Here is a 14,729-nt window from a genome sequence, read left to right as displayed (position 1 = left end):
TGAGGAAACTGTTGAAATCCACATTGATGCCCTGGGGTTGAAGTGTTCCGAGGCGGAAGATGAGGCGTTCTTCCTCCAGGCGTCTGGTGGTGAGGGAGCGGAGGTGAAGGAGGCCCAGGACCTCCATGCCCTCGGCAGAGTGGGAGGGGGAGTTGAAATGTTGGGCCACGGGGCGGTGTGGTTGATTGGTGCGGGGTGTCCCGGAGATGTTCTCTAAAGTGCTCTGCTAGGAGGCGCCCAGTCTCCCCAATGTAGAGGAGACCGCATCGGGAGCAACGGATACAATACATTATATTAGTGGATGTGCAAGTAAAACTTTGGATGTGGAAGGCTCCTTTAGGGCCTTGGATAGAGGTGAGGGAGGAGGTGTGGGCGCAGGTTTTATAGTTCCTGTGGTGGCAGGGGGAAAGTGCCAGGATGGGAGGGTGGGTTGTAGGGGAGCGTGGACCTGACCAGGTAGTCACGGAGGGAACGGTCTTTGCGGAAGGCAGAAAAGGATGGGGGAGGGAAATATATCCTTGGTGGTGGGGGTCTGTTTGGAAGTGACGGAAATGACGAAGGATGATACTATGTATCTGGAGGTTGGTAGGCTGGTAGGTGAGGATCAGTGGGGTTCTGTCCTGGTGGCGATTGGAGGGGCGGGGTTCAAGGGCGGAGGAGATGCGGTGGATAGCATCGTCAACCACGTATCACATTGTGATACTTGTGCCCACACCTCCCCTCTCACTTCCCTCCAAGGCCCTAAGGGATCCTTCCATATCTGTCACAAATTCACCTTCACCTCCATACGCATCATTTACTGCATTCGCTACACCCGATGTGGCCTCCTATACATTGGGGAGACAGGCCGCCTACTTGCGGAACGTTTCAGAGAACACCTCTGGGACTCCCGCACGAACCAACCCAACCGCCCCGTTGGCTGAACACTTTACCTCCCCCTCCCACTCTGCAAGGACATGCAGGTCCTTGGCCGCCTCCATTGCCAGACCATGGCAACATGCGCCTGGAGGAAGAGCGCCTCATCTTCCGCCTAGGAACCCTCCAACCACAAGGGATGAATGCAGATTTATCCAGCTTCCTCATTTTCCCCTCCCCCCACCTTTTCTCAGTCCAACCCTCGGACTCAGCACCGCCTTCTTGACCTGTAAGCTGCTTCCCGACTTCTCCGCGCCCCACCCCCTCTCCGGCCTATCACCCTCACCTTAACCTCCTTCCACCTATCGCATTCCCAATGCCTCTCCCCCAAGTGCCTCCTCCCTACCTTTTATCTTGGCCTGCTTGGCACACCCTCCTCATTCCCTGAAGAAGGCTTATGCCTGAAACGTCGATTCTCCTCCTTTGCTGCCTGACCTGCTGCGCTTTTCCAGCAACACATTTTTCATTTCTGATCTCCAGCATCTGCAGTCCTCACTTTCTCCTAGAAGACACAAATAGCCTTCTAAAATTACTAAATATTAAAGGACAAAAGGAGGACAGGAAATAAAGATAATAACTATCACTAGAGAGGAAATGCAAGGGAATCTAATGCGGCTAAAGGACAGATATGTTTGCTGGGCCTGATGCAATATATCCGTGATATTAAAGGAAGTAGCTACAGATAATTGATGCACTGGTCGTAATCTTTGAGTAATCCTTAGATGCTGGAAAAGTCGCAGAGGATTGGAAAACAGCCATGTGACACCCCTATTTAAAAAGGGAAAGCAAAATAAAAAATTAACTGTAGGCCAGTTAGTTGTGAGACTCTAGCATTTCTGGGAACATGCTAGAGTCTCTTAGAAAGGATGCAACAGCAAAGCATTTAGAAATAGAAAATATGATCAAGCAGAAAGTGTGGCTTCATGAAGAGGAAATTGTGACATTCACTAAAATTTATTGAGCATGTAATAAGCAGGATCAATAAAGCAGACGCAGTAGATGTAGTATTTGGATTTTCAGAAGGTGTTTGATAAAGTACCATACAATAGGCTATTTCAGAGTCAGAGTCAGCTGTACAGCACGGAAACAGACCCTTTGGTCCAACACATTCATGCCGACCAGATATCCCAACCCAATCTAGTCCCACCTGCCAGCACCTGGCCCATATTCTTCCAAACCCTTCCTGTTCATATACCCATCCAGATGCCTTTTAAATGTTGCAGTTGTACCAGCCTCCTCCACCTCATCTGGCAGCTCATTCCATACACATACCACTCTCTGTGTGAAAAAGTTGCCCTATAGGTCTCCTTTATATCTCTCCCCTCTCATCCTAAATCTATGCCCTCTAGTTCTGGACTTGCCCCAAACCCAGGGAAAAGACTCTGACCATTTCCCTTATCCATGCCCATCATGATTCCGCAAGCCTCCATGGTCACCTCTGATGCTCTGCACAGCCACCACCCCCGCCCCCCCCCCCCCCCCCTCCTCCCCCCCCCCCCCCCCCCCCCCCCCCCCCCCCTCCTCCCCCCCCCCCCCCCCCCTCCTCCCCCTCCCCCACAGCTCATAAACTAAGAGCTCATAGTTTTGGTGATAGTCAATCTTCTATCCAAGCTAATATACTAACTAATAGATTTGCCAGCACTTGGCTCCTATTCCTCTAAGACCTTCCTATTCATATACCCATCCAGATGCCTTTTAAATGTTGTAATTGTACCAGCCTCCACCACTTCCTCTGGCAGCTCATTCCATATATGCACCACCCTCTGCATGAAAACGTTGCCCCTAAGATCCCTTTTAAATCTTTCCCCTCTCACCCGTAACCTATGACCTCTAGTTCTGCACTTGCACCACACCTGGAAAAGATCTTTTCTATTTACTCTATCCGTGCCTCTTGATTTTATGAACTTCTACAAGGTCACCCCTCAACCTCTGACGCTCCAGGGAAAACAGCCCCAGCCTATTCAGCTTCTCTCTGTAGCTCAAACTCTGCAACCCAAGCAGCAACATTATCTTTTCTGAGCCCTTTCAAGTTGCACAACATCCTTCCGATAGGAGGGAGACCAGAATTACACACCATATTCCAAAAAAATGGCCTAAACAAAGTACTGTACAGTCACAACATGACCTCCCAACTCCAGTATTCGATGCTCTGACCAGTGAAGGAAAGCATCATCATCATCATCACTAAACATCATCATCACTAAACATCATCATCACTATCCTATCTACTTGCAACTCCACAAGAAAAACTTTCTATCTTTTACTGGCCTTGCCTACATGTGATTTCAGATCTGCAGCAATGTAGTTGACTCTTAACTGCCCTCTAGGCAATTAGGAATGGGCAATGGATTTTGGCTTAGCCAACTATGCCCGTGTACTATGAACTAACTTCTTGAACAATTGTTGGCCATTGCATCAGACAAAGATTTGCCTCATCTTCAAAGATCGGATGCTTTAAATTCAAAGGAATATGTAAATATGATCTAAATTCATAATCCCATCCAAAAGATGTCTCTTACTATGTAGAACTTCTGAGATACATTAATATATTAGCCTTGATTTTGTCAACATCTGGTATAAAGTTTGAAGTGAAATATTTTCAGTGCACCAGTGAGCTAGGCTATTGTTTGGACTTGGAGAAATTGAGGACCGGAGATCAGAGTCGAGAGTGTGGTGCTGGAAAAGCGCAGCATGTCAGGCTGTATCCAAGGAGCAGGAGAATACATGTTTCAGCCATAAACCCCTCCTCAGGAATGAGGCTTGTGGGCTGGGAGCCAAGAGATAATGTGATAGGTAGATGAAGGTGAGGGAGAAAGTCATAGGGTGGAGCGGATAGATGGGAAAGGAGGTGGACAAGTCAGGAAGGCGGTGCCGAGGTGGAGGCTTGGGATTGGGATAATGTGGGGAGGGGGAAGTGAGGCAACTGTTGAAATCCACATTGATCCCGTGTGGTTGCAAGGTCCCAAGGCAGAATGTGAGGCGCTCTTCCTCCAGGCATCTGGTGGTAAGGGTTTGGCGATGGAGGAGGTACAGGATCCGCATGTCCTTGGAGGAGTGGGTGGACGAGTTGAAATGTTCAGCCACGGGGCAGTGGGGTTGGTTTGTGCAGGTGTCCCAGAGATGTTCTCTGAAACGATCCGCAAGTAGGTGTCCAGTCTTCCCAATGTAGAGGAGACCATGTTGGGTGCAATGGTTACAGTAGATTACATTGGTTGAGGTACACGTAAATTTCTGTCGGATGTGAAAGCATTCTTTGGGGCCTTGGACGGGGGTGAAAGGAGTGGTGTGGGTGCAGGTTTTGCACTTCTTGCAGTGGCAGGGAAGGTGCTGGGAGTGGGGTGTAAGCTGGTGGGGGGGCATGGATCTGACCAGGGAGTCAGAGGGAATGGTCTGTACGGAACACTGATCGGGGTGGGGATGGAAAAATATATTTGGTGGTGGGGTCTGTATTTATAGACTTCTGGCACAATTGCTCAACCTCATCTCAACAAACACGGCACGGTGGCACAGTGGTTAGCACTGCTGCCTCACAGCGCCAGAGACCCGGGTTCAATTCCCAACTCAGGCGACTGACTGTGTGGAGTTTGCACATTCTCCCCGTGTCTGCGTGGGTTTCCTCCGGGTGCTCCGGTTTCCTCCCACAGTCCAAAAGATGTGCGGGTCAGGTGAATTGGCCATGCTAAATTGCCCATAGTGTTAGGTTAAAGGGGTAAATGTATGGGTGGGTTGCGCTTCGGCGGGTCGGTGTGGACTTGTTGGGCCGAAGGGCCTGTTTCCACACTGTAAGTAGTCTAAAAACAAGGGTAGAGTTTATACCATTAATAGTAGGGCCTTGGGTAGCATTGTAGAACAGAGGGGTCAAGGGATGCAGGTACATAATACTTTAAAGTTTGTGTGACATACAGACAGGGTGGTTAAAAAGGCATTTGGCACGCTTGCCTTTATTGCTCAGTTCTTTGAGTATAGCAATTAGGACATAACGTTAAGATTGTACAGGACATTGATGAGGCCTCTTCTAGATTATTGCATTAAGTACTTTTTACCCAGTTGTAGGAAGGATATTATCAAACTGAATAGACTTCTGGCACAATTGCTCAACCTTATCTCCTTAACTTGAGTTGAGAAGTATTTGTCTGAGGCATCTCGGGGATTCTTTCATTGTGACAACGTCCAAGAATGGAAGTGTGTGCAATTGTAGTAACTGCAGTGATGTTTCTGTACTGTCTGCTACAGGGAACCTTGGTGCAAAGATTCTCCCCAGTTGAAACCTCAAAGGACTGAAGAACAACTTCTGCTTTATAGTTTTCTACCATTGAGTGACACCACAGAAATGATTTGCATGCAACAAAAAAACTAAGGAACATGCAAGGAATCGCACTGATTACTGTACATGGTCTTTATTGATCTCCCAAAAATCCTTTGCTGGCTTCTTCAACTGGCTAATGGCATATCCTCCTGATTTGGTTACCATTAGTAATTTATTACCTCCTCTGCCTAGTCCACAATCATGTGCAAGGTGTGCTCCTTACCACTGAAACCACCAGATCCTATCCTAGTATGGATTGTGGTCAAACAAGACTATAACAGTCCATTTCTTCATTTTCCTTGCTGCAATACTACACCTTAAGTCTGGCAAATTACCACAAGTCTGGAGATAAATCTACAGACAGTGCAGGAAATTGTTCAGCCAATACATTTCAACTCCAGCTTCAGTCATTGAGCTGCAGTATGCACATAGCACAGAAATGGACTCTTCAGGGCAACTGGTCCATGTCGATCAGGTTTCCCAGTTAGTCCCATTTGCCTTTGGCACATATCCCTTTAAACCTTTCCTATTCATGTACTGCCCAAATGTCTTTTAAATATTGTAATTGTAACTGTAGCTGCATCTACCACTTCCTCTGGCAGTTAATTCCACATGCACACCACCCTCTGTGTGAAAAGGTCCCCCAGCAGATCCCTTTTAAATCTTTCCCTTCTCGCCTTAAAACTATGCCTTCTAGTTTTGAATTCCCCAACCTATGCAAAAGACCTTTTATGCTGTTAATCATATCTGTGCTCCTCATGATTTTATATGGTCACCATTCAACCCCCTATGCTGAAGGGAAGAAAGTTGTAGCCTCTCCTCACAACGCATCAGCACTCACTCTGAAATTGTGTATTCCAAATCATTTTAAACTCCTTCAAATCATCTGAGAAAATATGTTTCACAAAGCACTTAGAAGAGAGACCCTGGAGTGCAGGTTCATAGTTCCTTGAAAGTAGAATAGCAGGTAGATAGGATAGTAAAGATGATGTTTGGCATGTTTTCCTTTTATTGGTCAGAACATTGAGTATAGGAGTTGGGAGGTCATGTTGTGACTGTATAGGACGTTGGTTAGGCCATTTTTGGAATATGATGTGTAATTCTGGTCTCTCTCATTAAGCTCAACAATCTCCCCCCCCCTCCCCCCCCACAACCAGCTAACAGTGAAGATCCCTGGCAAGATTGTCGAAAATTTGGAATATTTCCAATTGTCATAAGTGTCCTTTAAATAATGACCGACCTAGACGGCAAAATTTATCATCGCCTCTACTGAAGCTGCTTGGTATTCAGCCAAACATGGAAAAGAGTATTTGAGAGTTTAGATCTCAAACCTTGTAACCAAGATGATTTATTGGGCAGGAGTGATGCTCCAGACACTTGGACAACCTCCAGCAGATATCTCAAAGCCCTGGAGAAATCCCTCTAGCAGTGCCTTCAAAAGATCTTCAAAATCTGGGAGGTACAACAGCAATGTGATTTCCCATGCTAATATACCCAGTGTCACAATTACTCAACTCTAACTGCACTGGAAGGGCCTTGGTCATTTGCATGACACTAGACTCCCCAAGCGACTGTTGTACTCTGACCCTGGTTGCAGCAGGAGCTTTCCATAATGACAATGGAAACACTTTAAAAATGATCTCAAAGCATCCCTGAAAACACCAGAAATATTTGTTGATTCTGACAAACTAAAATGGGAGAGCATTTGCTTGGGAAGGTAGCAAACACATCAAGAAACTTCGGGAATACAGAGACAAAAATTTAGGCATCAGGGTGAGTGCACAAACCTCCAAATAACTCAATCAACTGACTCTCTTTGAGTATCACCTGCTCTGCATTTGGCAGAATCTTCTGATTGTGCATTGGACTCATTAGCTACGTGAGAACCTAAGTGAAAGTGTGATATCCTTGATCCAAAGGAACTGTCCGAGAAGGAGCATTAGTAGCAGCGGAGAGCAATTCATCTAGCTATTTTATTATATGTCCCGTTTTCCTTTCCATTTCTTTGGAACAAAAAAAATTAGTTTTAGATTGTTACAGTTATTCATTAGCTTGGGCATCTGTATTTGCTTTGTAATTTGGTAGTGGGAGTCTGGAACTCACTGCCTTAAAGGGTGTTGACAAGCAAGCTGTAAGAACACAGCGAGCCAGGCAACATCAGGAGGTGGTGAAGTCAAAGTTTCAGGTATAACCTTTCTTCAGGATTGTGGGTGGGTGTAAGGGGAGCTGCAGATAAGTGGAGTGGTGGGCAGAATGGTGACGTGGGGGATAGTGAATACAAGTGGAGGGTACGACTTGGTTGGTCAATGGGAGGAATGAATCCGGCTAGTGGTTAGAAGGAAGGGTCAGTGAGAGTAATGGAAGGGAGGCAGGTGAGGGGAAGGGAGGTTATTTGAAATTGGACAACTGTATTGAATCCTCTGGACCATAGGCTGCCCAGGTGGAAGATGAGGTGTTCCTCCAATTTGCGGTCTGATTTGTTGTGGCAAAGGAGAAGTCCAAGGATGGTCATGTCGGAAAGGGAGCGGGAAGGGGATTTAAAGTGGGCAGTGACTGGGAGGTCAGGTCGGCCCCAACAGGCCCATCTGACGTGCTTGAACAAACATTCCCTTAGTTTATGTTTGGTCTCCCCGATGTTGTTTTCTCTACATTGGGAGAACTAGATACATTAAAGTCGGAAACCCATGCAATATTTAAGTTGTATTTAGATATTCCTTTGTGTTGCCATGGCCTCCAGAGCTATGGACCAAAATTGGAAAATGGGATTGGTGCAGCCGCATGTTTGTTGACTGGCATAAACCTGCTGAATAGCTGTTTGTGATGTAGACATCTGAGAGGATAAAGTGGCAGAGTTCAGATTATCATCATTAATTTCTAACATTGAAGCAGAATAGTCCATTCAGCATCTATTTTGCAATTTAGATAACTCATTGCTGATCTCTGTCATAACGCAACCTGTCTGAATTGGTTTCATAAGTTTTTGTTAGGTAAGGCCAGAAAGTGTTATCAATTTCCATTTTGAAATCTTTGACCTAGCACCAACAGCTTTGTGCAAGAGTTTCAGATTGTAAAGGAACATAAAGTATTTAGAATCTAAAGTAGGTTGATGCTGTTTGTGTTATTTCAAATACAAAATTGGGCAATTACTTGAAATCCTTAGGAAATGTTCATGACAACTGTAATGTTTGAACAGCTGCTGGTTTTCTTTTGTAGGATGTGGTAAATTCACACCCTGGGTTGACATTTCTTCGAGAAGCATCAGAATTTCACACTCGATATATTACTACAGTAAGTACTTCTTATAGAGGACTCTCTTCTTCAGCTGATGTTTTTATGTACTTCTTTCAGCCCTGCCAACAAGATTGCTATAGCTCTGATGGATAATTTTATAAAAGGAGGCCCCTTGCTTTTTTTTTAAAATCATCTTTTCTATCTCTCCATGTCTTTCTAAAACCCATAGGGTTAAAAAGAAGAAATGGGGCAGAAATGAAGGACAGCTTTTCAATCTACAGTACTTTTAATCAAAAATGCAAGTATGGCTGGCTCACAAAGAGTCGTAAAGCTGAGAGAGTTTAGGACATGGTTGACATGTATAAAATTATAAGAGGAATAGACTGGCCAGAAAGAAAGAACTTGTCTCGTATTGGAAGGATCAGTGACTGGGAGCATAGATTTGAGGCAAGGTACAGGAAGTTTATAGGGGATGTGAGGAATTTGTTTTTCACCCTGAGAGTGGTGGGCATCTAGAATTCAATATCTGTAAAGGTGGTAGAGGCAGAAAAGCTTCTAGTATTTAAGAAGTATTTAGATGTGCAATTCTGATGCTAAGGCATACAAGGCTATGCATCAGATGTTGGAAAATGGGATAAGAAGGGTTAGGTGTTTGACTGGCACAAGGTCAGTGGGCTGAGGCACATTTTTGTGCTGTAGACCTCTTGACTCTGACTTTTTAATGATGTAAAGATGACAGGATGCTGTTTGATTAATCGGCTATGTTTTCTTGGGGCAGGATATCTGGAAATGTTGGGCACACAGGTTCTGCAGAACTGAAGAGGACCCTGCTTTCCTTTTATTCCATTTTCCAAGGAGAGTATAAAGGCAGTAGGAGTATACATAAGAGGGAAATCAGGAGGGCCAAAAGGGGACATGAGATAGCTTTGGCAAACAGAATAAAGGAGAATCCAAAGGGTTTCTACAAATACATTAAGGACAAAAGGGTGACCTGGGAGAGAATAGGGTCCCTCAGATCAGCAAGGCGGCCTTTGTGTGGAGCTGCAGAAAATGGAGATACTAAATGAGTATTTTGTATCAGTATTTACTATGGAAAAGGATATGGAAGATATAGAATGTAGGGAAATAGACGGTGACACCTTGAAAAATGCTCATATTACAGAGGAGGAAGTGCTAATGTCTTGAAATGCATAAAGGTGGATAAATCCCTAGGACCTGATCAAGTGTATCCTAGAGGTGGGAAGCTAGAGAAGTGATTACTGGGTCTGTTGCTGAGAGATTTGTACCATCAATAGTGACAGGTGAGGTGCCGGAAGACTGGAGGTTGGCTAATGTGGTGCCACTGTATAAGAAGGGTGGTAAGGACAAGCCAGGGAACTATAGACCAGTGAGTCTGACATCGGTGATGGGCAAGTGGTTGGAGGGAATCCTAAGGGTCAGGATGTACATGTATTTGGAAAGGCAAGGACTGATTAGGGATAGTCAACATGGCTTTGTGCGTGGGAAATAATGTCTCCCAAACTTGATTTTGTTTTTTGAAGAAGAAACAAAGAGGATTGGTGAGGGCAGAGTGGTAGATGTGATCTATATGGACTTCAGTAAGGCGTTCGACAAGGTTCCTCATGGGAGACTGATTAGCAAGGTTAGATCTCACGAAATACAGGGAGAACTAGCCATTTGGATACAGAACTGGCTCAAAGGTAGAAGACAGACAGTGGTGGTGGAGGGTTGTTTTTCAGACTGGAATCCTGTGACCAGTGGAGTGCCACAAGGATCGGTGCTGGGTCCACTACTATTTGTCATTTTTATAAATGATTTGGATGTGAGCATAAGAGGTACAGTTAGTAAGTTTGCAGATGACACCAAAATTGGAGGTGTAGTGGACAGCGAAGAAGGTAGCCTCCGATTACAACAGGATCTTGATCAGATGGACCGATGGATTTTAATTCCGATAAATGCGAGGTGCTGCATTTTGGGAAAGCAACTCGTAGCAGGACTTATACACTTAATGGTAAGGTTCTAGGGAGTGTTGCTGAACAAAGAGGCCTTGGAGTGCAGGTTCATAGCTCCTTGAAAGTGGAGTTGCAGGTAGATAGGATAGTGAAGAAGGCGTTTGGTATGTTTTCCTTTATTGGTCAGAATATTGAGTACAGGAGTTGGGAGGTCATGTTGCAGCTGTACAGGACATTGTTAGGCCACTGTTGGAATATTGCATGCAATTCTGGTTGCCTTCCCATCAGAAGGATGTTGTGAAACTTGACAGATTTACAAGGATGGTGCCAGGGTTGGAGGATTTGAGCTATAGGGAGAGGCTGAACAGGCTGGGGTTGTTTTCCCTGGAGCGTTGGAGGCTGAGGGTTGACCTTACAGAGGGTTACAAAATTGAGGGGCATGGATAGGATAAATAGGCAAAGTCTTTTCCCTGGGGTCGGGGAGTCCAGAACTAGAGGGCATAGGTTTAGGGTGAGAGGGGAAAGATATAAAAGAGATCTCAGGGGCACTTTTTTCTCACAGAAGTGGTATGTGTATGGAATGAGCTGCCAGAGGATGTGGTGGAGCCTGGTACAATTGCAACATTTAAAAGGCATTTGGATGGGTATATGAATAGGACCTGTTTGGAGGGATATGGGCCGGGTGCTGGACTAGATTGAGTTGGGATACCTGGTCGGCGCTGAAAATGTGTTGCTGGAACAGCGCAGCAGGTCAGGCAGCATCCAGAGAACAGGAGAATCGACGTTTCTGGCATAAGCCCTTCTTCAGGAATCTGGTCGGCGTAGACCGGTTGGACCGAAGGGTCTATTTCCATGCTGTACATCTCTATGACTCTATAACTGGCTGCTGGGCAAAGCAACAGGCTGGAATGATGGTTGCCAACTGGGAAAGCTACAGCAAAAAGTCACCAGTCTCCATTTATTAAGAAATTGCAGATGTTGATTGGGATCGATCAGTATTTAGATGGGAGAGCAGAATCAGTAGGTGATGGGAGGAACCTATCTTCCAACTGCAGAAGTAGATGGTACAGTGTTAGGATTTCATTCATTTGAAAGACAGAGTTGAGGGGGGGTCTGTGGTTGAGGTCTAGAAAATTGAGAGGTATAAACAGGGTAGATGATTAGCTTTGTTTTCTCCAGAGTGGAAGTCTCAATTACTAGAGGTCATGAGCTTAAGGTGAGAGGGGAAAAGGTTAAGGGAGCTATGAGTGGAAGGTTCTTTATGCAGGGGTGGTGGGTGTCTGGAATATGTTGCCAGCGGAAGTGGGAGAGGCGGGCATGATAGCGTGACTTAAGATGTATCTAGACAGATATGTGAATGGGGAGGGAACAGGGGGATACAGATCCTTAGAAAATAGGCGACAGGTTTAGATAGAGGATCTGGATCGGCACAGGCTTGGAGGGCTGAAGGGCCTGTTTCTGTGCTATAATTTCTTTTGTTAACACTGATGGATATAGAAGTCAGCAGACCATGGAATCATAAAACCGAGGGAAATGACATCACTGACTTGACTCTGGCTCAGAGGCTGGTGTAAGAAGTCAGATTTTGGCTGATTGCAGAGTAAACAGCTGAACTTCAGAAGGAATGGCTGACCAATCTTAGACCTGCTGTCTATTTCCTCGAAGATCAATTTCTAACACTTTTCAATTACTTCTCAATCTGATTAAATTTATCCATTGATTTGTCGTGGTTGTTTTTTTATTATCTTAATCTATTCTCTTTTTAATTGAAACTCTATTAAAATCCGGGGCTTTAACTTAATATTTCTACCTTGAATGTCTGAGTGAATCTGGAATGTTTTTATCATGAAACTACCAGATTGTTGCAAAAATCCATGTGGTTAACTAAGACTTCTTTAGCAAAGGATATCTGTCATCCCTATCTGGTCTGGCCTACATTGTTGGCTTAAGTACTCTGAAATTGCCTAGCAAACTATTTGGTTGTATCAGACTACCTCAAAAAAAGTTGAATAACGATCACTTCACCAGATGCAATAAAAGACCCACCCAGCTGAGTTGAAAATTGGAAGAGCTGTCCCACAAATTAATCAAGCAAATGCCTATCATGTTCATAATGTCACACTTTTCCATCACCAACTCTGTATATGTCCTATCACTCTGCCAGAACAGACTCCCTTGATGGCAGTAGACTGGTAGTCAGGGAGTTGCCCTGGAAGTCCACATTTCATGGAGCCTCAGCGTACACAGTCAAACTTGAGCAAAGAATCCTTCTGCATACTTCCCTCCTGCAACATTATGAATGCTGAACACAACGTAAAGAAGCACTGAAGATGGAAAGGATGTAGAATGTACTCTGGGGGATCATTTTGTTCTGAAGATCTGTGCATTGCTGGCTGGCATTTATTGTCAACACCTAATTTCCCTTGGTGCAGCAAGTCACCATGACTCCTTTGACAGTGTCTTTCAAACCTGCAATCTCTTTACCATCCAGATGAACAAGAACAGTAGATACTTGGAACACCATATCCTGCAAGTTCCAGTTCAAATAGTCTACTATCCTGCATGAAATTTATCTCCTTTTTCATTCAAACTCCTGGAACTTGCTCCCAAACAAAACTGGGTTTAGCAGAGAGCAGCAGACTACAGAAGGCAACTCACTACAGTTTTCTAGGGGGGAATGTGCAATAAATGCTGACCTTGCCAGCAGCAGTTTGCATCCCATGAATGATATAAGAAAAGCTGCTAAGCACTTTTGCATCTTCTGCCTTTAACGATGTTTGATGTTAATGACTGCTCCAATTTCCTAAAACTGCAGCACCTGGTATTGGGGAACAGGCACACCAGAACCACTGGGAAATGGAGAAGATGTGGGCTCGTGGTGGAATGGGATCCCTGTTGAGTTTTCTGCATCCCTGGGATCTGCCAGTTATTTATCACTAAATTCACTGGGCATGAGAACTTTTGTCTGAGAGTTTTCATCTTCTCTTCTACTCTGCTGTAGATATCTGCATTTCCTCTGAATGCATCTTTTTCTTTCCTTGTTTCATTACTCCACTTTTCATGCACCAGCATTCGATTAGCATTCTATCATTTCTGCCCTGTCAGAGACCTTCCCTGTTCTTTCTCTCATTCTTTTCACCAGGACCTGTTTCTGTAGCTGCTTTAATGACTACCATTTTCTGGGTATTAATCAGACTGTCAAAGACTTTCAACCTGGACCTTGTATGTCTCATTTAATTATTTATATAATCTCTGAGCTGCCTCTCCTAGTTTACTGCTATCTGGAAATTAGACTAGTTTTTAATCATGTAATTTTGGTGCCCTATTAAACAGGTTATTCAGAGGATATTTTACACAGTAAACAGATCATGGACAGGACGTATAACATGTACAGAAATTAGAAAAAGCAGCCTTCTACAGGTAAGGTCTCCTGCAATCTATTTGGTATTCTTAACCTGCTCTTACAGAAACCTTTCTGTCCTTTTTCACTATTGTCATGTACTTCACTATTTCAGAAGTTGTTTTCTCTTAAATCTCGAATTCAAAAACCTAACTACGTTAATCATTACTGGCACTTTCATCTGTTTATTTATAATAAACTTCCTTTGCATAGGACTTGTTGGATTTGCGTACATGGCCCACAGGTCACGTCTTTCAGGGCTTATACTGAAGTACAGTATGCATGTATAATTATTTAAGTCCAACTGTCAGCAGTATCAGCTGTATTAGGTTAATTATGGCTGCAGTAAATTTCAATATCTATAACTGGAGAAATGTCTCAGCCCCTATTATTGTGAATGACATGAAAGGTATTAGTCTGTCAAATCTAACTTTTATATTTATATTTAGCTTAGAATTGTGCAATTCTAAACTAAAGATAAAACTTTATGGATTTTGACTGTTTGCTTGTAAATAATGATGGTGCCAATAATTTTTTGATTAAAATTGACAGAATTTAAACTTACATCTGCTGATAGTTAATCATCTGCAATGTTGGCGTAATTACTTCTTGAATAGTTTATATGAATCCTAAAGTAAGGGTATGTTTTTAATTCGTAGAACCTAGCCTTGCTGGAAGAGGAAGAGGACATTAATCAGCTCACAGAATTTTTCTCCTATGAGCACTTTTATGTGATCTATTGTAAATTCTGGGAACTTGACACTGACCATGACCTCTACATTGATCAGAAGGACCTGGCAAGGCACAATGATGATGGTATGACATGCAACATGAAGTAGCAGGTTATTAAGAGTCAGCTGTTTTTGGTTTCAAATGATAGACCATGCATAAATAAATGATGAAAGCTATCTGGAGAAAAACAACT

The 14,729-nt window shown here is 44.0% G+C and overlaps 1 protein-coding gene across 2 annotated transcripts in view; it reads left to right on the top strand.

Moving 5' to 3' along the window:
• ppp2r3b (protein phosphatase 2, regulatory subunit B'', beta) overlaps positions 1 to 14,729 on the top strand; it is a 127,361-nt gene that overhangs the window by 74,503 nt on the left and 38,129 nt on the right. For both annotated transcript variants that reach the window (XM_043692333.2, XM_087988375.1), the window contains exons 5-7: positions 8,435 to 8,509; positions 13,738 to 13,824; positions 14,464 to 14,620. In XM_043692333.2, the coding sequence (XP_043548268.1) occupies positions 8,435 to 8,509; positions 13,738 to 13,824; positions 14,464 to 14,620 (319 nt within the window). The remainder of the gene's footprint in view (positions 1 to 8,434; positions 8,510 to 13,737; positions 13,825 to 14,463; positions 14,621 to 14,729) is intronic.

This window comes from Chiloscyllium plagiosum, unplaced genomic scaffold, assembly GCF_037043375.1.
Source record: "Chiloscyllium plagiosum isolate Xiang-an unplaced genomic scaffold, Cpla_swu_hap1 HiC_scaffold_6, whole genome shotgun sequence".
NCBI classification, from domain to species: Eukaryota; Metazoa; Chordata; class Chondrichthyes; order Orectolobiformes; family Hemiscylliidae; genus Chiloscyllium; species Chiloscyllium plagiosum.
Note: the sequence above shows the minus strand (reverse complement) of the source record. Positions and strands in the feature narration are given on the sequence as shown.